The sequence below is a fragment of the Trachurus trachurus genome (assembly GCF_905171665.1).
Source record: "Trachurus trachurus genome assembly, chromosome: 3".
NCBI classification, from domain to species: domain Eukaryota; kingdom Metazoa; phylum Chordata; class Actinopteri; order Carangiformes; family Carangidae; genus Trachurus; species Trachurus trachurus.
Window position 1 is genome coordinate 804,921 of NC_139893.1, and position 25,631 is coordinate 830,551.

Sequence of the window (25,631 nt, forward strand, 5' to 3'; positions counted from 1 at the left end):
TAAAACAGTATAGGACCAGTAAACACTGTGTAAGACCAGTATAAAACCACTATAAGTCCAGTATAGGACCAGAATAAAACCAGTATAAGACCAGTAAACACTGTCTAAGACCAGTCACCACAGTACAAGACCAGTATAAAACCAGTTAGACCAGTTTATGACCAGTATACGACCAGTAAACACTGTGTAAGACCAGAATAAGACCAGTAAATACAGTATAAGACCAGTCACCAGAGTACAAGACCAGTATACGACCAGTATAAGACCAGTATAAAACCAGTAAACACCGTGTAAGACCAGTTTAAAACCAGTAAACAATGTGTAAGACCAGTTAAAATAGGGTAACACTGTGTAAGACCAGTATACGACCAGTTAGACCAGTATAAAACCACTTAAAACAGTATAAGACCAGTATAAAACCAGTGAACACACTATGAGAACAGTGTAGAACCAGTTAACATGGTATAAGACCAGTATAAAACCAGTAAACACGGTATAAGACCAGTATAAGACCAGTTAAAACAGTATAAGACCAGTATAAAGACAGTTAAAATGGTATAAGACCAGTATAAAGACAGTTAAAACGGTATAAGACCAGTATAAAGACAGTTAAAAGGTATAAGACCAGTATAAAGACAGTTAAAACGGTATAAGACCAGTATAAAGACAGTTAAAACGGTATAAGACCAGTATAAAGACAGTTAAAACGGTATAAGACCAGTATAAAGACAGTTAAAACAGTATAAGACCAGTATAAAGACAGTTAAAACAGTATAAGACCAGTATAAAGACAGTTAAAACAGTAGAAGACCAGTAGAAGACCAGTAAACACGGTATAAAACCAGTGTAGAACCAATAATGAGTGTGTAACGTGTGTCTCCTTGCTGCTGCTCCGGCTCAGACGTGAACGAGTGTGTGGATCCGACCACACTATAAAACCAGTATAAAACCAGTATAAGACCAGTAAACATGGTATGAGACCAGTATAAACCCAGTAATGAGTGTGTAACATGTGTCTCCTCCGGCTCAGACGTGAACGAGTGTGTGGACCCGACCACCTGCATCAACGGGATGTGTGTGAACATTCCTGGGAGTTACCACTGCAACTGTCCTGCAGACTTCGAGCTCAACCCCACCAGAGTCGGCTGTGTTGGTGAGACTGTCTGTCTGTCTGTCTGTCTGTCTGTCTGTCTGTCTGTCTGTCTGTCTGTCTGTCTGTCTGTCTGTCACTCACCTGCACCGAAACACCTGGACACCTGTCTGTCTCTCTTGTTGTGTCCTAAATCCCCCTCCTCTCTGGTGACCAGTTCTTGTAGTGGTGTCTGAATGTTTAGTGATTATTAATGTTCACTATCTAGTGACTGAATCTATCCCACAATTCACCGTGAAATGTAGTGAACATCCGATGGTCACTAACCGGAGCAAGATATCCCATCATGCATTGCGGTCACGGATCGCCGTTACCACAGCGGCCCAGAGCGACCGGTGTAGCTACCAAATAAATGCAAGTAGTGACCGGTGTAGCTACCAAATAAATGCAGTAGTGACCGGTGTAGCTACCAAATAAATGAAGTAGTGACCGGTGTAGCTACCAAATAAATGCAGTAGTGACCGGTGTAGCTACCAAATAAATGAAGTAGTGACCGGTGTAGCTACCAAATAAATGAAGTAGCGACACAAAAACATTTCTCTTTTCACGTGCTTATAGCTGAGAAGTTAAAACTCTATCTATTTTCTTTTATTTTACTTTTATTTGCTCTTGCTTTTAATTCTGTTTTCAGTGTTTTGTTTGTTTTTATTCTGTCTTATGCTTCTTTTTTTATGTTTTGTCTTTATGTAAAGCACATTGAGTTGCCTTGGTATGAAATGCGCTATATAAATAAAGATGCCTTGCCTTGCCTTGCTTTGCCTAGCGACCGGTGTAGCTACCAAATAAATGCAAGTAGCGACCAGTGTAGCTACCAACAATAAACGTCAGAGCAAATTTCCTAACAAGCGTTATAAACTGACCACAGACTCACACCAAATAAATGCAAGTAGCGACCGGTGTAGCTACCAAATAAATGAAGTAGTGACCAGTGTAGCTACCAAATAAATGCAGTAGTGACCGGTGTAGCTACCAAATAAATGAAGTAGTGACCGGTGTAGCTACCAAATAAATGAAGTAGCGACCGGTGTAGCTACCAAATAAATGCAGTAGCGACCGGTGTAGCTACCAAATAAATGAAGTAGTGACCGGTGTAGCTACCAAATAAATGCAAATAGTGACCGGTGTAGCTACCAAATAAATGCAAATAGTGACCGGTGTAGCTACCAAATAAATGCAAGTAGTGACCGGTGTAGCTACCAAATAAATGCAAGTAGTGACCATTGTAGCTACCAACAATAAACGTCAGAGCAAATTTCCTAACAAGCGTTATAAACTGACCACAGACTCTGGATAGCGAGGCTAATTTCTGTTAGCCCGTCTATGGTGTTTTATATTATACGTTAGCATTAAGCTAGCGGACTTTATGCTTAGTTGTGACACGTTGTTGTGAACGTTGTTTCAAACTATGTGGGTTTGTTTGAACATCTTTGATGCTTAAATATATTACCGCTTAATATATTGCTTTACTCCTCTTTTTATGTTGGTACCTATACACCCGTAGGTCTCTATGCTACACCGGCCGTTACCATGGTTGTATCCATGGTAACTACACCGGCCATTACAATCGCGGTCGTATCGCGAAATGTAGTGAACATCCGATGGTCACTAACCGGAGCAAGATATCCCATCATGCATTGCGGTCACGGATCGACACCGTTACCCCACCGGCCCAGAGCGACCGGTGTAGCTACCAAATAAATGCAAGTAGTGACCGGTGTAGCTACCAAATAAATGCAAGTAGTGACCGGTGTAGCTACCAAATAAATGAAGTAGCGACCGGTGTAGCTACCAAATAAATGAAGTAGCGACCGGTGTAGCTACCAAATAAATGAAGTAGCGACCGGTGTAGCTACCAAATAAATGCAAGTAGTGACCGGTGTAGCTACCAAATAAATTAAGTAGCGACCGGTGTAGCTACCAAATAAATGAAGTAGCGACCGGTGTAGCTACCAAATAAATGAAGTAGCGACCGGTGTAGCTACCAAATAAATGAAGTAGCGACCGGTGTAGCTACCAAATAAATGCAAGTAGTGACCGGTGTAGCTACCAAATAAATGCAAGTAGTGACCGGTGTAGCTACCAAATAAATTAAGTAGCGACCGGTGTAGCTACCAAATAAATGCAAGTAGCGACCAGTGTAGCTACCAAATAAATGCGAGTAGCGACCGATGTAGCTACCAAATAATTGCGAGTAGTGACCGGTGTAGCTACCAAATAAATGCGAGTAGTGACCGGTGTAGTTACCAAATAAATGCGAGTAGTGACCGGTGTAGCTACCAAATAAATGCGAGTAGTGACCGGTGTAGCTACCAAATAAATGCGAGTAGTGACCGACGTAGCTACCAAATAAATGCAAGTAGTGACCGGCGTAGCTACCAAATAAATGCAAGTAGCGACCGGCGTAGCTACCAAATAAATGCAAGTAGCGACCGGCGTAGCTACCAAATAAATGCAAGTAGCGACCGGCGTAGCTACCAAATAAATGCAAGTAGCGACCGGTGTAGCTACCAAATAAATGAAGTAGTGACCGGTGTAGCTACAAAATAAATGAAGTAGCGACCGGTGTAGCTACCAAATAAATGCAAGTAGTGACCGGTGTAGCTACCAAATAAATGCAGTAGCAACCGGTGTAGCTACCAAATAAATGTAGTAGTGACCGGTGTAGCTACCAAATAAATGAAGTAGCGACCGGTGTAGCTACCAAATAAATGCAAATAGTGACCGGTGTAGCTACCAAATAAATGCAGTAGTGACCGGTGTAGCTACCAAATAAATGAAGTAGTGACCGGTGTTGCTACCAAATAAATGCAAGTAGTGACCGGTGTAGTTACCAAATAAATGCAAGTAGTGACCATTGTAGCTACCAACAATAAACGTCAGAGCAAATTTCCTAACAAGCGTTATAAACTGACCACAGACTCTGGATAGCGAGGCTAATTTCTGTTAGCCCGTCTATGGTGTTTTACATTATACGTTAGTATTAACCTGTTCACGCAGGCCCCCTAGTGGTTGGGACGCCGGCGTCCCAAATCAATAACACATGAACGGCGTCCTTAATACAACGAAACGTAGGCATGCTGTAATGAAAACTCCACCACAGACCTTTTAAGGACACCTTCGGCCACATGTAGAAAAAAAAATGAAGTTTTTAGGTGCTACGGTTTTTTCACAGTCACTGAAAATGTCTCAAACAATATCAGACTACGGCAGCCCACAAGCGACGTCACGTCAACAACGAAGGTGATTTTAACATATATGTACCATCTGTACACCTCTTCTTTCACCACCAAAAAATCATAAACTGTCATATAAACAAAAGCAAAGCACAAAAATGCAGTTTTTACCCCATTAAAGGTTTAAACCAGCCTGCTCACTCAACACACACAAACCCGGAAGTCATTTTCGAGTGCCGAAAAAGACGGACATTTTCAGTCACAGACCCACTAAAACACTGAATAAAATTACAAGCTTACCCTCTTGTTAAAGCTGAAGATGTGCTCGACAAAACCGGCTTGGTTGATTTTATCCATCGTGACCAGATAATCCGTTAATGGTTACGTTTACCCGCAGTGCTAATGCTATGAGCTATTATCCGTCAGACTGCGCACCCGCTTTGCGCATCACTCGTCGCCTGTCAATCAAAGTCACGGGGGTGAAAACTTTTTGGTCCAATAGCAGAGACTCTACGGTGTGACCTGATGTATAATGATCCCTGATTGGGCAAAGCTTAAGCCTGCACCCAGCTGGTTCATGTGGTTCCCTCTCCCCCTAGTGTCAACATGTAAGCAATACAAGTATCCACAAAAAGTGTGTTTTTACTGCCCCAAGGTTAATTAAAATAATAATAAAAGACAAAATGAACTATTTCAAATGTCCTTGTTAATTTAAGCCATCACTGATGGTTGTGGGATGTTTACTTCTGGAGTTTTAAAGGAAAATAACAATATAATACAGGCGAAAATAGGTCAAATTCCTGTTTGGATGGGTTTTGGACACTAAATATTCATCCCCATAAATTAAATTTTCAAATGGCATTTTACTTATGTAACTGGTGTTCCTAAAAGCCATCAAGTATGTGATTGGCCCCAGTAAGTTATCTGTTGGAAAAAAAAAATCTCACTAAAATCTTGCAGTGTGCATTTTAGCCAAATTGGACAATTTTGGACAGTTTTTGCACGCTGTACATCGCCAAGGGACACAGTTTGGAAAAACTCTATAGTGCCTCAGTAGTTTTACATATCAACCTAAAATTTGGTACATATGTGGACAGGGAGTGTGTGAACCATATATGTAAAATTCAACCTGTTTTATAATTAGGATTTTGATATATCACCTTTTCACCAAAAATTTCAAACTCGTTTTTTTTTTTTTCAAAAAAAAATTGTAATTTCAGAAGCCCATTTTTTTTATGAAATGACTCAATTCAATATTTTATAGATATAGATGTAAAGGGACAAAGGTTTTCTTTCATTTAAGCCATTAACCATAGTTGTGGGATTAGTACTTCTGTAAATAAAAAGCTTTAATTGCAGTGATACAAAAACAGGCGGAAATTGCCAAAAATGGCCTCTGCATGAAGAGGTTAAGCTAGCGGACTTTATGCTTAGTTGTGACACGTTGTTGTGAACGTTGTTTCAAACTATGTGGGTTTGTTTGAACATCTTTGATGCTTAAATATATTACCGCTTAATATATTGCTTTACTCCTCTTTTTATGTTGGTACCTATACACCCGTAGGTCTCTATGCTACACCGGCCGTTACCATGGTTGTATCCATGGTAACTACACCGGCCATTACAATCGCGGTCGGAACGTTTTAATTACGCGACGTAATACGTCATTAACTGTGCGGTGGAGTCGTGTCCAAAAGTGTTTTTTTATTTGACCAGTGAGTCACTATATAGTCACTAGGGCATTGACGAATACTGGATTTTAGTATTCGCCGAATACTTCTCAATAGTCGACGAATAGTCGAATATTCGCCAGATTTTTTTTTTCCTAATCCATAAGGCACCTCAGCTGCCAGCCATAACCCTAAATTACACTGTTTGCTTCTGTCATAAATACACAATGTATTCGCTGTCATCCATTGTGGATAAGCATTTAGGCCTACATGTATTTAATATTTTATACATTTGAAGTCTCACTATTATTTGCTATTCATTTCAACACGTTATAAAATAAATATTTTTTTATCTGCCGGTCATAAACAGAGCTGCGTCGGACACTTCTCAGCTCTAAATAGCAATATAGCCTAACTTAAGTTATATCCACCTTCGGTCGTTACATGCTATAGAATTAGAAATAAAATGTCATGTTGACTGATTGTAAAACATTTATTTATTAATGTAAATGTAAATGATTTTTGTACATACAGAGCCCATGTAAATGATTTTTGTACATACAGAGCCCCGAAGCTTCACTTTTCATTCAAACTAATGTTGCTAATACAGTTGTTAGATTTCATCAATTAGAACAACATTTATCTCATAAAATATAATTTAACTAGCCGGCGGTAACCCTCTAAAACCTGCGGGTACGTTAATCAGCGATCGTCGTCACGGACGTCAGGCGGCCGACCAGCTCTGCAGCCTGGGGAGGGTGACTCGCTGCTCCCGGGGGGCTGCTCACACAGGCGGAGCTTCACTGATCCGAAAAAAGTCGGAGTAAATGTCCAAACAGGCGTCATTTGGATAAACTAACCGCACATTAAGGATCGAAACGGTTACTTTCCCTCATGAAAAAATATTTAAAAAGTGACATATTAACAGTGCTACCACGGTAACTTTTGTAGCTGCTGTGATTTAGCAGCTTTTAGCTGCTTTGGCTTCACCGGCCGCAATGCATTCTGGGAACCACAAGCACTACACTAGTCTCACACACGCCCACAGCGCCCCCTGCTGCATATCTGCTGTAGAGCATTAATGTAGATGCCAATCCACGGCTTTATTACAGCACCGGGCTTTTGAAAAAAGAAAAAAAAGGAAAAGGCGAATACTCGACTATGACTCACAGCGTCGAATAGTGGTTTTGATAGTCGAATATTCGAATATTCGACTATTCGGTGAAACCCCTAATAGTCACTATATTGAATTCACTATATAGTGAGTAGGGAGTATATAGTATAGTAGGGGATGAGTGAGTGATTTTGGACACAGCCTCTGTCTGTCTGACGCTCACCTGCACCGAAACACCTGGACAACTGTCTCTCTGTCTCTGTTTGTCTGTGTGTGAACAGACACTCGCTCTGGAAGCTGCTTCCTGGATGTCCGTTCCCGTGGAGACGCCTCAGAGAGTCTGGACTGCTCCAATGAGATCGGAGTCGGAGTGTCGAAGGCGTCGTGCTGCTGCTCCCTGGGCCAGGGCTGGGGAAACCCCTGTGAATCCTGTCCCTCCGTCAACTCCAGTGAGTCAAACATCACAGCACATCACATCACATGGTGTAGTCTATGTGATACTCAGGTCTACTCAGTATAGCCACTATAGCCACTATTACACACAACTATTAGTTTCAGGTTAGAGGGGCGAGTCCAAGTAATTGGACATATTTGAGCATTTTATAAAAAAGTTACTTTTCCTGGCAATTAGTAACTCAGTTACTTTTTGGGGGAAGAACCGAGTAACTATAACTAATTACTTTTAATTTCGTCATTAACGGCGGAGCAGCGTGAAAACGTGGCGGAGCAGCGAGCTGAGCTGATCTGCTGCTCTTCTCTTCTCTTCTCATGCGACGACGATGTGTTTGCTGTAATTGTTGTTGCTGGTAAAGATGAGACAGATTTGTGCAACTTACTTGAAAATTGCCACCAGATGGTTCCAAACATTACAGAGGATGAGTCATGCTCCGCAGCTCAGAGCCGCAGGAAACGACAAGAACAAACTTCTCTTCTCTTCTCTTCTCTCTCTCTGCACTTTGTCATTCTGAGTCGCTGCAGCCGCGTCCGGTCTGAGATCTGAGCTCAGGAAACCAGAGACCAGAGACTGACGGCTCACTGACTGCAGCACTGACTGCAGCACTGACTGCAGCACTGACTGCAGCACTGACTGCAGCACTGACTGACTGCAGCACTGACTGACTGCAGCACCGACTGACTGCAGCACTGACTGCACTGACTGCAGCACCGACTGCAGCACTGACTGACTGCAGCACCGACTGCACTGACTGCAGCACTGACTGCAGCACCGACTGCAGCACTGACTGCAGCACCGACTGCACTGACTGCAGCACCGACTGCAGCACTGACTGCAGCAACTGCAGCAACTGCAGCACTGACTGACTGCAGCACTGACTGCAGCACTGACTGCAGCACTGACTGCAGCACTGACTGCAGCAACTGCAGCAACTGCAGCACTGACTGCAGCACCGACTGCAGCACTGACTGACTGCAGCTCTGACTGCAGCACCGACTGCAGCACTGACTGCAGCTCTGACTGCAGCACTGACTGACTGCAGCACTGACTGCAGCACTGACCGACTGCAGCTCTGACTGCAGCTCTGACTGACTGCAGCACTGACTGCAGCTCTGACTGCAGCACTGACTGACTGCAGCACTGACTGCAGCACTGACCGACTGCAGCACTGACTGCAGCTCTGACTGCAGCACTGACTGACTGCAGCACTGACTGACTGCAGCTCTGACTGACTGCAGCACTGACTGCAGCTCTGACTGACTGCAGCTCTGACTGACTGCAGCACTGACTGCAGCTCTGACTGCAGCACTGACTGACTGCAGCACTGACTGCAGCTCTGACTGCAGCACTGACTGACTGCAGCACTGACTGACTGCAGCTCTGACTGACTGCAGCACTGACTGCAGCTCTGACTGACTGCAGCACTGACTGCAGCTCTGACTGCAGCTCTGACTGACTGCAGCACTGACTGCAGCTCTGACTGACTGCAGCACTGACTGCAGCACTGACTGCAGCTCTGACTGACTGCAGCTCTGACTGACTGCAGCACTGACTGCAGCACTGACTGCAGCTCTGACTGACTGCAGCACTGACTGCAGCTCTGACTGCAGCTCTGACTGACTGCAGCACTGACTGCAGCTCTGACTGCAGCTCTGACTGACTGCAGCTCTGACTGCAGCTCTGACTGACTGCAGCACTGACTGCAGCTCTGACTGCAGCACTGACTGACTGCAGCACTGACTGACTGCAGCTCTGACTGCAGCTCTGACTGCAGCTCTGACTGCAGCTCTGACTGACTGCAGCACTGACTGCAGCTCTGACTGACTGCAGCACTGACTGCAGCTCTGACTGCAGCTCTGACTGACTGCAGCTCTGACTGCAGCTCTGACTGACTGCAGCACTGACTGCAGCTCTGACTGCAGCTCTGACTGCAGCTCTGACTGCAGCTCTGACTGACTGCAGCACTGACTGCAGCTCTGACTGCAGCTCTGACTGACTGCAGCTCTGACTGCAGCTCTGACTGACTGCAGCACTGACTGCAGCTCTGACTGCAGCACTGACTGACTGCAGCACTGACTGACTGCAGCTCTGACTGCAGCTCTGACTGCAGCTCTGACTGACTGCAGCTCTGACTGACTGCAGCACTGACTGCAGCACTGACTGACTGCAGCACTGACTGCAGCACTGACTGACTGCAGCACTGACGGTGTGTTGTGTTGTTGTTTGTGTGTTGCAGCTGAGTACAAGACGCTGTGTCCTGGAGGAGAAGGATTCAGACCAAACCCCATCACCGTCCTGGTGGAAGGTCAGAGCTACAGACAGACACATACAGCTACAGACAGTAACATACAGCTACAGACAGCTACAGACAGCTACAGACAACTACAACAGACAGTAACAGACAGTAATATACAGTAGTGGTCAGCTGGAAGCCACTAAGGCCTTGTCACCATCTTTTATCTGTAGAGCAATAGCTCTGTGGAATAATCTACCTCACTACCTCTGTTGTATTGAAAGGAAACAGGTATTTAAAAAGAAATTTAAATTTTATTTTTTATGAGCTGTAGCTATACGAGTAAGAGTGGTTCCACTTTGTTATCTAAGAAAAACTCTGTTTAAGGTTGGTGGAAATTTTCAAATGTTTGCTTTGTGATTGACTGTAAATGTAAATGTATGATATGTTGTGTATATATTAGGGCTGGGCCAAAAATCCGATTTTTATATTAATCGCGATTAATCGATTTTCTCATATGAGAATCGATTTTTTTTTTCGATTTAAAAAAATTATTGTACAATCATGTATTCTGTGCCATTACACTCGACAAAGTCAAACCGGCCTGTTGTGTTCGTTTGTTCACAGATATCTATGTGAACAAACGAACACAACAGACAAACTGATGTGATGTGTGTATTGTTTTCTGTAAATATGACTTATGATGTATTATCAAGTGTTTGGTTCAACCTGCTCTTGTTTAAGGAACAATAATTGAAATATAAAATCGCAATACTTGGTAAAATCGAATTGCAATACTTGTTTAATCAGAATCGCAATTTAAATCGAATTGGGACCCAAAAATCGTTAAGAGAATCGAATCGGCACAAAAGCATATCGGCCCAACCCTAGTATATATGTATATTTTGTGTTGTTCCTTGTGGACCCCAGGAAGACCAGCTGGCTACTGAGGTACCGGCTGATGGGGATCCTTCAGAAACTATTCTAAACAGAAAACAACAGACATGTAACTGTCTCTCTATCTATCTATCTATCTATCTATCTATCTATCTATCTATCTATCTATCTATCTATCTATCTATCTATCTATCTATCTATCTATCTATCTATCTATCTATCTATCTATCTATCTATCTATCTATCTATCCATCCATCCATCCATCCATCCATCCATCCATCCATCCATCCATCCATCCATCCATCCATCCATCCATCCATCCATCCATCCATCCATCCATCCATCCATCCATCCATCCATCCATCCATCCATCCATCCATCCATCCATCCATCCATCCATCCATCCATCCATCCATCCATCCATCCATCCATCCATCCATCCATCCATCCATCCATCCATCCATCCATCCATCCATCCATCCATCCATCCATCCATCCATCCATCCATCCATCCATCCATCCATCCATCCATCCATCTATCTATCTATCTATCTATCTATCTATCTATCCATCTATCTATCTCTGTCAGACATCAACGAGTGCTTGGAGCTTCCCGGTGTGTGTCAGGGCGGTCGCTGCATCAACACGTTCGGCAGCTTCCACTGTGAATGTAACCGTGGTTACGCCCTCAACATAGAGACCAGAGTGTGTGAAGGTACCAGACACACACACACACAGACACACACACACACACACACACACACACAGGTGCCCTGCTCCTCTGCAGCTCTGCGCTGCAAAAACTCAAAATCTTTCCAAGAATATTTGTCTTATTTCTTGTCCAAATGTCTCATTTCAGTCAAAACTAATCTCTTTCCACTTAAAATAAGACTCATCACCTAAAAATGAACTTGTTTTTAGATCATTTTCACTTGTTTCAAACTAATTTTCACTTGAAATAAGTAGAAAAATCTGCCAGTCAATTCAATTCAATGTATTTGAGGTGGGACAGTGCATGTTCATGAACGAAGCATAAAATCGTGAACAAGCCAGATTGTAGCCACAGGCTCATTTCCATCCGTTGTCCCATACATAGATGTTCCCTAGTACAGATACAGTATGTTATAAAATAGCAGCATTCAGTTTACAGTACAGTAGAATAATAATACGGATTCAGTACAGTAATACGACAGTAGTACAAAAGTGCAACCGTGTCTCGGGCGGGGGATAAAGTGCTTACAATCATCAACGTGCTTAGAAGTGAAAGCCAGTGAAAGCAAGTTTTTTGTGCTTGTTATAAGAAAGAAAAACTTGCTCCACTAACAAATTTTTCTACTTATTTCAAGTGAAAATCTGCTTGAAAGTAGGAAAAAGTGTCTAAAAACAAGCTACTTTTTATGTGATGAGTCTTATTTTGAGTATAATTTGATTTATTTTCACTAGAAGTGACATTTTGACTAGAAATAAGACAGATATTCTCTGTAAGACGTTGAGTTTTTGCAGTGTGGGCCTGGTTGGTCGGTCGGTTGGTTGGTTCAGTGGGAAGGAAATCAAGTCCAGGCCTCGGTTCAGCGAGGACACATGGACAGACAGGAAGTGATGTTTTGTCCCACTGACGAGTCTCTGATGTGGTCGGACGTAGCTGTCCTCGGGCCTCGGGGGGAGGGAGGAGGGAGGAGGACACCGAGTCCCCCAGAGGACAGACAGACAGAGAGACAGAGAGACGGAGAGACGGAGAGATAAATGAGCAGAGTGTTTAGAGAGGACGACATGTGGCCGGCGGCGTTTTAATTAGCGTGTGTTTGTTGGACTGAAGAACAAAAGCTGCTGCCGTCCAACATGTCTCCAGTTCATCAGGAACAAGACCCGTCTGTTCATCTGTTCATCTGGTTTCAGCTCAGAGACACAGAGAGGGGGGGGGGGGGGGGGACTACAGATACAATGCCCCCGGTCCAAATGTGTGTTAATGTGTTTAACAGTTCATCAAGTGGAAGATGAAACCATCTCCAGAAGACATAAAGTTACACATAACACATTCACTTTACATTTAAACTATAGGCCTATATATATTTAGTTCCATCTTGTCCATGTTCAAACTGCCAGAAAAGGAGTAGGGTAATAGGTAATATGGGACACTTTTTGGTAGAATGACCAAACAAACCACCATCCAAAAAGGTGGCCACTCACTCCATTGATGTTTGTATCATTTATCACAGATCTCTTCAATATTTCCGTGGTGAAATGATGTTGTAAAGTGTGATTGTTTAAAAACTACAGACCTGTAAACTCACTGAGACCCCCTCTCTCCCCCTTCTGAAAGTTTCAGCTAATATGGGACGTTCACTTTCAACCAAATTTTATTTTCTTTATTTGAACATGTATGTGCTGATTTTAGTTTTTAAACATAGAAGGTAATAATAATTGATAAATACAGTGCAAACAATCAATGATCAATCCTCTCAAAAGTTGATTTTGGCACATTCCTAATGAACCTCAGCCTCGGTTTCTGACCTGCTGCAAATACCCCATACGCATTGTTAGCCTTGGCTAGCCTAGATTAGCGTAGAGATTATTGTAACTGTGTGAGGCTCCTAAACTGTGGAATAGCCTGCCATTCCCAATCAGAACAGCTCCAAACTTAGTACATTTTATATCTCTATTGAAAACCCACCTCTTCTCCCTGGCTTTTAACCCCTGACCAATTGTTTTCTCATTACAGTTTTATTGTATGTTGTGCTTTTATCCAATGTTTTATCCAATGTTTATTTTATTTTATTGTGCTTTTATTATTGTGTTTTTATCTGATGTTTAAACTGTAATTGAAATTGTTTTAATTGTAAAGCACTTTGGTTCAAGGTGCTATATAAATAAACCTGACCTTGACCTTGATCTTGACTCTCTCTCTCTCTCTCTCTCTCTCTCTGTGTTCAGACGTGGATGAGTGTGAGCGTCCGGGGATCTGCGGTCCGGGTCAGTGCTACAACACCATCGGGAACTACACCTGCATCTGCCCCGTGGACTACATGCAGGTCAACGGAGGAAACAACTGCATGGGTGAGTGGTAGATAGATAGATAGATAGATAGATAGATAGATAGATAGATAGATAGATAGATAGATAGATAGATAGATAGATAGATAGATAGATAGATAGATAGATAGATACAGCCTACTGTTTTTACTTTTACCACTTTTTTTTTTTTTTTTAATTGTTTGACTTTTTGGGGGGAAATTTTACCACATTTCCTAGAATTTCTTTGAGAAATTCTACCAGTTTCTTATACAGTTTTTAAAACTTTTTATTTTTTATTTGAAATTTTACCATTTTTCTGAGAAATTTTACCAGATTTTTCTAAAAAAAAAAAAAAAAAATGTGCAAAATTTTACCACTTTTTTCTAAAAATGTTAAAACTTTTTTGTTAATTTTTTGGTGAGAATTTTTACCACTTTTTTCTATAAATGTTTCAACTTTTTTGGAGAAATTGTACCACTTTTTTTCCAGAAATTTCTCTATAATCAATAATCTCCTCCCCCTCCTCTCAGACATGAGGAAGAGCTACTGCTACAGGAACTTCTACTCCGACAACGGGACGTGTGACGGAGAACTGACCTTCAACATGACCAAGAAGATGTGCTGCTGCTCCTACAACATCGGCCGCGCCTGGAACAAACCCTGTGAACAGTGTCCCGTCCCCAGCACCGGTGAGACACACACACACACACACACACACACACACACACACACACACACACACACACACACACACACACACACACACACACACACACACACACACACACACACACACACAGTCAGTTTACCCACTGAAAATACATAAATACTTCAGTATAGCCAGTACAACAAAACTATCTAACTAAAGTAAATGTCAATGGTTCTCAAAGTGGGAGGGTTGACAGGGTTCCAGGGTCTCCACTACTTTTTATTCACATTTTAACACTTTTTACTAGAATTTTTTTTTTTTTTATTTTTTAATAAATTTTTACCCCTTTTTGTCTTATTGTTTGCCCCCCCTTTTTTGGGGAGAAATTTTACCACATTTTTCTATAATTTTTTGAAAAATGTTACCACTTTTTCTATGAGTAATTTTGCCAGTTTCTTCTCAATTAAAAAAAAACAAACTACTTTTTACTATTTACTATACCTACTATTTTTACCTTTACCACTTTTTTTTATTATTGTTTGACTTTTTATTTTTTTTATTTTACCACTTTTCCTAGAATTTATTTGAGAAATTTTACCAGTTTCTTCTCAAATTTAAAAAAAAATCTTAATTTTTTTTTTTTTTTACCAGATTTTTCTAAAAAAAAAGAAATTGCAAAATTTGTACCACTTTTTTTTCAGAAATGTCTCTATAATCTTTCAAAAATGTAGCTACGCCTAATTTAAACGTACATTGATAGTTTGTGTATTTCTGGTGTGTTGTCCAATGGGTCCGTGGTCTAGTTTTTGTTTCTCTTGTGTCGTCTCAGATGAGTTTGCCATCCTGTGCGGCAGCGAGAGACCGGGTTATTACATCGACATCACCACCGGCCAAGTCATCGGTAAGCTGCTGCTGCTGCTGCTGCTGCTGCTGCTCGCTCTCAGAGAGGATTGTGGGTAAGAAGGAGAGGTGTGTGGTCGTTGTTGCAGTGTGTTTGTCCTCATGTCGTCTCGTCCCGTCCAGACATCGACGAGTGCAGAGAGATCCCGGGAGTGTGTGAGAACGGCGTTTGCATCAACATGATCGGCAGCTTCCGGTGCGAGTGTCCCATCGGCTTCATCTACAACGACAAGCTGCTCATCTGTGAAGGTGAGACGCTGTAAGACACTGGATCGTGTGTTTTTGTGTTAAAGCAGAAGTGAGCGGTCCGGTCGTTTTCGCTAATGCTGCGTTCCAGGCAGGCTTTTGAAATCGTAAATTACAGCTTCAAGTCACAACTTACGACTTTGTAGCGTTCCAGGCAACCCACTCGTGTTTTTCCGACCTGTTTTACCGGTGAAAGTCACTATAACGGCCACTCGTAACTTCTGACCCGTGAACTCGTACCAGATCGAACTGGTACCACTTCACGGTCGGAAAAATACGAGTTTCCTTGAACGCACCATAACAGTCCTCGTCGCTACGTCACCACATTCACGGCGTCCCTTGGCTGCACACACAGCCCTGCATGCCGTTCTCTCTCCTCATTGGATAAAAACTGTAGGATACGATAAATGTTTTCTCTTCGGCTCAGAGCAGAGCAGAGTGACTGACAGACCCGTGTTTCAGACCAAACACTCTATAGAAGTGATTGCTGTCGGAAGATATAACTATTTAAGACTTATATTAACACAAATATATCACTCACTTCTGCTTTAATGACCGATGTTAAAACCCTGAAGTTCTGTGACTAAAACACAAGTTTATGATACAAGTTAACAGGGTTTCCGCGGGTCATTAAAAAGCATTAAAAGTCATTAAATATATGTTGCTAAAATTAAAACCCTAAATGGCATTAAAAGTAGGGATGGGAACCGAAATTCGGTACTTTTTTGGTACAGACCAAATTCCCAGCAAAGTACCGAGTATTGATTCACATAAAGTCAATCGGTACCACATTTCGGTACCTGAACGCACCTTCGTCGTGCGTCAGCGAGAGAGAGTGCAGTCTGCATGAGCACCGCACGCCCTCTCTCTCTCTATCCCTCTGAAATGAGACGTAGAGAAGCGGTAGCACCAGCCTGTCGTTTTAAATCACTACCTGAAAAACAGCCGTCCGTCATTTAACAATGAAGAACGGACTGTTGTGACAATCCGTACCGAAGCGGTCCGGTCCCGAGTCCCGAGTCCCGAGTCCCGCTTCTCATCACAGCGGCGCCGTTCAAGTCCTCGTCACGTAATGAGAGCATCTAAACATCTAAACATCTAAACATCTAAACATCTAAACGAGGACGAAGTCTCCCACTCTCCTCTCGTCAAAACGAGTCTCTCCATGTTTCTCATTTTCCCACAGTAAAAACGGACATTTTTTCAGACAAGACGATAGTCTCATAAACTTTTATTTGTTTTTTCATTGAATGACTATTCCATTATATGAAAATGATTGCCCATCCCTAAAACATAAAATACTCTTAAAGGCTGAGGAGTTGTGATGTTGTTAAGAGGTTAATATTCAAATTTCAGACGTTTTTATTATTTTTAATTTTTTTAATTTTTTTAATTACCACACACACAAAAAGTACCGAAAACAGGTACCGATTGGTAGCGGTATGGGTTCCCAGGTACCGAGTATCGATACTGTATCGATTCAAATGCAAAAGGTACCCGTCCCTAATTAAAAGGCATTAAATTAGATTCTCAAAGGCAGTAAAATTGTCTCGCTGAACTTGTCTGCCGCCAAACTGGAATCAATGTAGTTCTGTTTTCAACTGGACCGCAGCAGAAGGGGTGCGTTTGATTCCCGCTCTGGGCCACAGGATGACGTTGAGGCGCTGCTTGTGTGCCCGCGGGGGCGGGGCTCATCGGGGCTCCGCTCCGTTCACACGTTGTGTTGAGCGTGAACGCACCTCACCGGCGCAGAGCGTGAAGAGAAAGAGAAGGAAACGGGGTGCGCTGCGAAGCAGAGCAGCGAGGGATGTTGAGTCTAAAGCCTTCAGGCTCTCCTGTACTACAGAGGTGGATCTCTTTTAACCCGGATAGATCACCACGGTAACTTATTCTTAGCCCATGTTCAGAGTTTCATCCTGTATTGGGTATAAAAGCGCCGCTGGTTTACAGCATCTTCCCGTATTTTGGTCGCTACCGCAGCTTAATTAAAAAAAAAAAAAAAAGGTGCAGCTGAGAACAGCGGAGTTTCCTCTGCAGCTGATCAGCTGATATGTGGTCAAGACGTAGCTACAGACCTGTCACTGTCACAGGTGTATTTCATTTTTATAGGACTTCAACCTCAGAGCTCTGTCTTCAGATTGTCCTGACCTGTCCCTGAACGTCACACAGGGACAACATGGAGCTGCTGTGTGATTGGTTACTGAGTTTTATTGTTTACATAGACAGTTAAATACAGTTTATCATCATAGTGGCAAGAAAGATCATTTCATCTGTGTATCAAATATTGTGTTGGTCAAGAACAAGTTGCAAAAAAAAAAAAAGAGTTGTGCAATAAAATGGTTAACAGTGATGTGCGCTAGATGAAATACACTGTCCTTCTGAGAAAAGATGGCCCATACGATTTTGTACTGGCTCACCCCAAATTAAAATTCTGCCTACGCCACTGGACTAGACTAGTATATATTTTACTTTTATATAGCTACAGTCACCACTGAAAGAAGTTGTCCGCTCGCAGCAGGACAGATAATCAGATGGATAATCGGTAAAGTTACCTGTACCTGTACCTGTACTGTTAATAATTTCATAATTTCAATAATGTGGCCATAAATAGCCTGCATTAATTCTGATGTTCCGATCGCCTATATCAGTGTTGCCCAAACTTAAATCTTGAATAGATCTCCGCTGTTTTCACATTTAAAAAGGTCTTTGTTGTCTTTGCACAGAGACAATATGAGATTTGCTTGTAGCCACAGCACCTAAAAAAACCCACTGTAACCTATTTTCATACGCACACCAGCCTCGCTTTCAATAAAACACACACTCGCATTCCATAATTGCAATCAGTGAAATATGAAAACAATAAAATACAATTTTAAAATGAGAGTTGTTGTTGCTCTGGTTTATTTAGTTATTATGGATACAGCTTTATATTTAAAAGTAGGCTACTGACACGTATAGTATTTGCAGTCACTGGCATTAAAAATGTTTGAAATGGTATTAAAAGGGGCATTAAAAAGCATTCAATTAGATTTGCTGGTACCTGCAGAAACCCTGGTTTAGTTCAGTGAGATAATTGTTAAGATTTCAGATTTTTTTATTTTTTTTAATGGGAACAGTAGCCAAGTGGCTAATCTCCATCCCCTGTCCCATTGGCAGGTTGATGTTAGACATAAAAACAATGAAGATAAAAGCACAAGAGGCAGGTCTACAACAATGAAACCAATTTTTTGTAAATTGATTCGATATTTCAACAAAGTATTGACCCAGAAACACAACAACCACCTGCAGAACCACATCCTCAAATGCTCCTGTCAGCGTCCAGTGTGTTCACATGATGGGAGTGAGTGGATGAGTGGAGGGTTGTGTCTGACCTCTGACCTCTAACCCTAAACCTGTGTTTGTGTCCTCAGACATCGACGAGTGTCAGAACGGGCCGGTGTGTCAGCAGAACGCCGCGTGTCTCAACCTGCCGGGGAGTTACCGCTGCGAGTGTAAACCTGGATACCGCTTCACGCCCACGGGACAGTGTCTGGGTGAGACGCAGCTGAATATATATACACACTGCAAAACTCTACATCTTAACAAGAATATTATTATTATCTCATTTCTAGTCAAAACAAATCTCATTCTACTTAAAATAAGACTCATCACATTAAAAAGCAGCTTGTTTTTAGACACTTTTTACTTCTTTCAAGCAGATTTTTTACTTGAAATAAGTAGAAAAATCTGATAGTGGAGCAAGTTTTTCTTTCTTATTACAAACACAAAAAACTTGCTTTCACTGTCAGATTTTTCTACTTATTTCACGTGAAAATTAGTTTGAAACAAGTGAAAATGATCTAAAAACAAGTTCCTTTTTAGGTGATGAGTTTTATTTTTAGTGGAAAGAGTTTAGTTTTGACTAGAAATGAGACATTTTGACAAGAAATAAGACAAATATTCTCTGAAAGATTTTTGAGTTTTTACAGTGTAATAACAAGCTGATGTTGTGTGCGCTTTGTTTTTAATCGCCATGGTTTCTTCTATGGTTAGATTAGATTAGATTAGAAAACTTTATTGATCCCCAAGGGGAAACTACTTTGCCACCCAATAAAAACACATACAGTACATCCACTTAACAAACAATACAAACTATGGTTTCTCCGTTCTGTCATTTCCTGTTTTGATGTTTTGTTTTACTGGCACGAGACTCGCGCCGCCCGATGTGAAGGAGACTTGTTGCTTCCTTTCTGCCGATGGAGTCGTCGGATAAAGGTGGTCGGCCGTCAGCTCCGTTACCTCTGACTCGATCCTCCAGAAAGCAGCAGCGTCTCTACTGTCTTAGAAAACTTGTTAAAGGGATAGTTCAACATGTTGACAAATTGGCCCATTTCCATAATCCCTATAGTCATAGCAGTAGGTTCGTTACCTTTAATTGTCGGTGCAAGCTATTTTTAGAACGGCGGAGCAGAGCCGTGAGCTGCTCAGAGCTACGCTACAGAGGAGGCTCATTATGGGATTTCTTGGTTTCCCTCATCAAACTCATCAAATACACAATCCAACAACTCCACAACGCTCTGGTGGACAAGTTGTGAGCTGCACATTCACCACGCTATGAGATAATAACACAACGTTACCACACAGAGTTGTTTTAGAGGGAAATTCATGCAAAACCACTGATGCACGTTGCCTTCAGGGACAGTTTTTCATCAACAGTCTCTGTATTTCCCTCTAAAACAACTCTGTGTGGTAACGTTGTGTTATTATCTCATAGCGTGGTGAATGTGCAGGTCACAACTTGTCCACCAGAGCGTTGTGGAGTTGTTGGATTGTGTATTTGATGAGTTTGATGAGTTTGAAACCAAGAAATCCCATAATGAGCCTCCGTAGCGTAGCTCTGAGCAGCTCACGGCTCTGCTCCGCCGTTCTAAAAATAGCTTGCACCGACAATTAAAGGTAACAAACCTACTGCTGTGACTATAGGGATTATTATGGCAATGGGCCAATTTGCCAAAATGTTGAACTATCCCTTTAAGTTCAAACTGGACACTGATAAAAATGTTTTCTGGTTGTTTTATTGAGTCAGTGATGACTTCTGTTCTTGTATCTGTTGGTTTCAGTCGTGTTCAGTGCTGTGAACACGGTGGTAAATGTCTGTAGTAACAGGTGCTGCTGTTGAAGAGATTCTGCAGGATCTTCATGTTGTGTAAGGAAGCTGAAAGCATCCAACCAGTCGGACCGTTCTCATCCTCTCCATCAATATCTACAGCTTCTTCCATCAGAACGCCACCAGCAAAACCTTTAAACCAACAGACATTATTAACACTTAAAAAGACTTTCTACCTTCTGCCATTTCCATACGGGTCATTCCATGAAATCGGTAACTTTTCAACTTTGAAAAGTTAAAATTTAAACTATATTTAATTGCTTCTTTTTTTTTTAAGTAGTCATAAGAAAGTTTAAAATGACAAGAAATGATGTTGTGCCATCTCAGGCTGTGGAATTTCATATTTTATTACAGTTTTAATGTTTTCCTCATCTTGTCAACCCTGTTACCGACAGAAACTTTACAATATACAATATTTCTAATTAGAGATTATTGAGATTATTTTCTATATATAGTTTTAATTATAATGGTAACAGTTGAAAGTCCATTTTATTTTACATTATATATCAAATTAATGACAACAACAGCGTTGAGGTTAGGGTAACAGGGTTGACATAAAATCAGGGGACACTGATAAATTGGTAAATATTTATAATAATTAATATATATTATTACCAAAAACACTGTTTTACAATAAGATCATATTTAAAACAATATGTAAATGTGAACATTTTAACATTTTTCCAACGTTTTACAAATTAAAAGTCCTGTTACAACAGTAAGGGACAGGCCAAAAACCTCACCCACATCAGCATAAAAGTCATTTTAATTATTTAAAATTATATGTAATTGACTTTAATTTGATGTTATAGTAAGGAGAGAAGACATGGTAATTTTATATTTTTTAATTACATATTAATTTGTTGTTATTGTAATTTTATGACTGATTACTTCTTGGGGATGCAAAAGTTACCGATTTCATGGACTGACCCACATTAACCTCTAGGAGGAGAAAGTAGCTTAACCTTAGTGTTTTTAACTTTATAACCCTTTTTATAATGGTGTAGTTTTTTATTTGATGTATTTATGCCTAATATTCTTGCGTATATAGTTATTTTTGTGCGGTGTTGTTGTGTTTGACAGTGTTACAGTGGAATATAACGGATGAACTCTGCTCTTCTTCCCTCAGACCGTAACGAGTGCATCGAGAACCCGGGGATCTGCAACCCGGGGCAGTGCATCGACACGCTGGGCAGTTACCGCTGCATCTGCCCCAACGGCTTCAAGACCACGCGAGACCTCTCCATGTGTGTCGGTACGAGCTGCCATGAGCGTCACACTGCAAAAAAAAAAAGAATATTTGTCTTATTTCTAGTCAAAACAAATGTCATTCTACTTCAAATAAGACTCATCACATTAAAAGCAGCTTGTTTTTAGACACTTTTTACTTCTTTCAAGCAGATTTTCACTTATCAGAAAAATCTGATAGTGGAGCAAGTTTTTCTTTCTTACCTTTCTTATCTTTTCTTTTTAACCCTTACAAGATCAAAAAACCTGCTTTCACTGGCAGATTTTTCTACTTATTTCAAGTGAAAATTTGTTTGAAACAAGTGAAAATGATCTAAAAACAAGTTAATTTTTAGGTGATGAGTCTTAGTTTAAGTGGAAAGAGATTAGTTTTAAGCAACTGTGAGCACTTTTAAATCCAGGTTAAAAACATTTCTCTTTTCACGTGCTTATAGCTGAGCTCTTTTTAAGAACTTTAAAGCAGATATCAGCTTCACGGCCGTTTCGGCTAATGCTGCGTTCAAGGCAGGCTTTTGAAACCGTAAGTTACAGCTTCAAGTCACAACTACGACTTGGTAGCGTTCCAGGTAACCCGTAGCTCGTGTTTTTACCATCCTGTTGTCTGTGAAAGTTCCCTATAACGGCCACTCGTAACTTCCGACCCGTGAACTCGTACCAGATCGAACTGGTATGACTTCACAGGAAGGAAAAACACAAAGTACGAGTTTCTTTGAACGCACCATGAGTTAGCAGCCCCCGCCCTTGTCAGGCATCAATTGGTCCTCGTGCTACGTCACCACATTCACGCGCATCCCTTGGCTGCACACACAGCCCTTCATGCCGTTCTCTCTCCTCATTGGATAACACTTGTATCCCACAAGGAAAATTTTCTCCTCGGGTTACAGCAGAGCAGAGTGACGGAGAGACTCGTGTTTAGGCTGAAATACTTCATGTAAGTGATTGCTGACGGAAAATAGGACTATTTAGGACTTATATTAACAAAAACATTCCACTGATATCTGCTTTAAACTTTATCTATTTTCTTTTATTTTATTTTACTTTTTTTTTTTTTATGTTTTATGCTTTTTTCTCTGTTTTATGCTTTTTTTAATGTTTTGTCTTTATGTAAAGCACATTGAGTTGCCTTGGTATGAAATGCGCTGTATAAATAAAGATGCCTTGCCTTTTGACAAGAAATAAGACAAATATTCTTGGAAAGATGTTGAGTTTTTGTGCTGTGGTTTCAGACGTGGACGAGTGCGAGCGGCAGCCGTGTGGGAACGGCACCTGTAAGAACACGGTGGGGTCATACAACTGCCTGTGTTACCCCGGCTTCCAGAACTCACACAACAGCGACTGTATAGGTGAGTCTTCTTAACCTTTATTTAACCAGCTAAAGCTTTTTGAGATGTAGAATCTCTTTTTCCAAAAGCGACCTGGCCAAGAGGCAGCAAAAGTAGTAATACAGATAAATGACAATAGTTCAATAAAATAAAGTCACGCCTGTCGACACGGGGCTGAGGAAACATCTGACCTCTGACCTCTGACCTCTACACAGATTAATACAATGAATACAAGGATGTACACAAAATGACTCGTCATTTTTTGTACATCGTACATTGTACATCGTACACAAAATGAGCCGTCCATAGCTACAATGAATATCAGGAAAAATCTGAATAAAACTGCGTCATGTAAACACGTCGATTGGAAAATTTTACCCAGAAAGGCTCATTCAGAAAGACATTGGGTAACGCTTTATTTGACGCCTATCTCTATAACGCATTATAATCATACTTATAATGAGTTATAATGCAGTTATAGTGCTGTATAACTATAATTATAACAATAAGCATAACACAATATGGAGAATTATAACTCTTTTATAATATTTGACCTTGTAAGCCATTATAAAATGCTCTATAATGTGTTATGCTTATTGTTGTTATGAAGCCTTATGATAATTTATGAGAGTTTATAATGATAGTTATTCACGTCTATAAGCCAATTATAACTATATTTATAATGCATTATCAATGTGGGCATTGTCGGTGAGTTACTAATAATAATAACATATTATATAATTTTAAGTCATGATAAAATGCTTTATATTGTGTTATGATCATTGTTATAAAGCATTATGATGCTATATGCTATAACTGCATTGCAACTCATTACAAGTCTGGTTATAATGTGTTTTAGAGATAGGCGTCAAATAAAGTGTTACTGAAACGTCTTTCCGATCCAGATGGGTGGTTTATGTCGGTGGATTTTCAGATCAAGATCCATGTAAAGGGTTAATGTCAACTTTATAACTGTTTATAACTGTTTATAACTGTGTTACTGTTTGTTTCAAAGTGTCGCGGTTTGATAAATGTGGAGGAAAGTCGAGTCGAGCCAAGTTCTCCTACAGAAAGTTAAAACATTTTAATATAGTTTTATCCTTGAATTTATCAATGTATAAGCATGTAGTAGCATTAAAGGGATAGTTCAACATTTAACAACAAGTTGTGACCTGCACATTCACCACGCTAGGAAATAATAACGTATAATTGTGTAACTTTACGACACATGAAGCAAATGCTCTGAACTACTTTCTCTTCTGAAATCCCTCCGCCCAGCAGCAGCCGTGTCTGGAATGTAGTTCCGGCTGCATTTCCCTCTACAACAACTCTGTCTGTTAAAGTTACATGATTATTTACTAGCGTTGTTGAACTGTCCCTTTAAAGCAGGATTAAAATGTATCCTATTATCTTTTTTTTTTTATCACAAATGAACTGTTTGTGTTTGTGTTTGTGTTTGTGTGTTGTTGTGCAGACGTGGACGAGTGTGCGACTCAGCGAGGGTTGTGTAGAAACGGTCAGTGCATCAACATGGTGGGAACCTTCCAGTGTGTGTGTAACGACGGATACGAGCTGACGCCGGACGGACGGACGTGTGTAGGTGAGGAACACAACACAACACACACACTCTGTTGTTTCTGTTCCCACGCTCCTGAACGCACCACGGCGTGACGCTGAGTCACCGTGTAACGCACTGCAAAAACTCAAAACCTTCCCAAGAATATTTGTCTTATTTCTAGTCAAAATAAATCTCATTCTACTTAAAATAAGACTCATCACATTAAAAGCAGTTTGTTTTTAGACACTTTTTACTTCTTTCAAGCAGATTTTCCACTTTAAATAAGTAGAAAAATCTGATAGTGGAGCAAGTTTTTCTTTCTTATTACAAACACAAAAAACTTGCTTTTACTGGCAGATTTTTCTACTTATTTCAAGTGAAAATGAGTTTGAAACAAGTGAAAATGATCTTAAAAACAAGTTACTTTTTAGATGATGAGTCTTATTTAAAGTGGAAAGAGATTAGTTTTGACTAGAAATGAGACATTTTGACAAGAAATAAGACAAATATTCTTGGAAAGATGTTGAGTCTTTGCAGTGTGTCTCCTGATGGTGAGTCGCCATGTAACGCACTGCAAAAACTCAAAACCTTCCCAAGAATATTTGTCTTATTTCTTGTCAAAATGTCTCATTTCTAGTCAAAACTAATCTCTTTCCACTTAAAATAAGAATTATCGCCAAAAAATGAACTTGTTTTTAGATCATTTTCACTTGAAATAAGTAGAAAAATCTGCCAGTGAAAGCAAGTTTTTTGTGTTTGTAATAAGAAAGAAAAACTTGCTCCACTATCAGATTTTTCTACTTATTTCAAGTGAAAATCTGCTTGAAAGAAGTAAAAAGTGTCTAAAAACAAGCTGCT

General features: G+C 40.8%; 1 protein-coding gene across 1 annotated transcript in view; it reads left to right on the top strand.

Annotated features, from left to right (window-relative positions):
* The window catches only part of fbn1 (fibrillin 1), a 141,270-nt gene that overhangs the window by 71,144 nt on the left and 44,495 nt on the right, over positions 1–25,631 (top strand). Inside the window, exons 31-42 of the mRNA XM_083996588.1 lie at positions 1,031–1,153; positions 7,389–7,556; positions 9,798–9,866; positions 11,282–11,407; positions 13,624–13,746; positions 14,235–14,393; positions 15,183–15,254; positions 15,377–15,502; positions 18,910–19,032; positions 21,775–21,900; positions 23,120–23,236; positions 24,690–24,815. Of these exons, the coding sequence (XP_083852714.1) occupies positions 1,031–1,153; positions 7,389–7,556; positions 9,798–9,866; positions 11,282–11,407; positions 13,624–13,746; positions 14,235–14,393; positions 15,183–15,254; positions 15,377–15,502; positions 18,910–19,032; positions 21,775–21,900; positions 23,120–23,236; positions 24,690–24,815 (1,458 nt within the window). The remainder of the gene's footprint in view (positions 1–1,030; positions 1,154–7,388; positions 7,557–9,797; positions 9,867–11,281; positions 11,408–13,623; positions 13,747–14,234; positions 14,394–15,182; positions 15,255–15,376; positions 15,503–18,909; positions 19,033–21,774; positions 21,901–23,119; positions 23,237–24,689; positions 24,816–25,631) is intronic.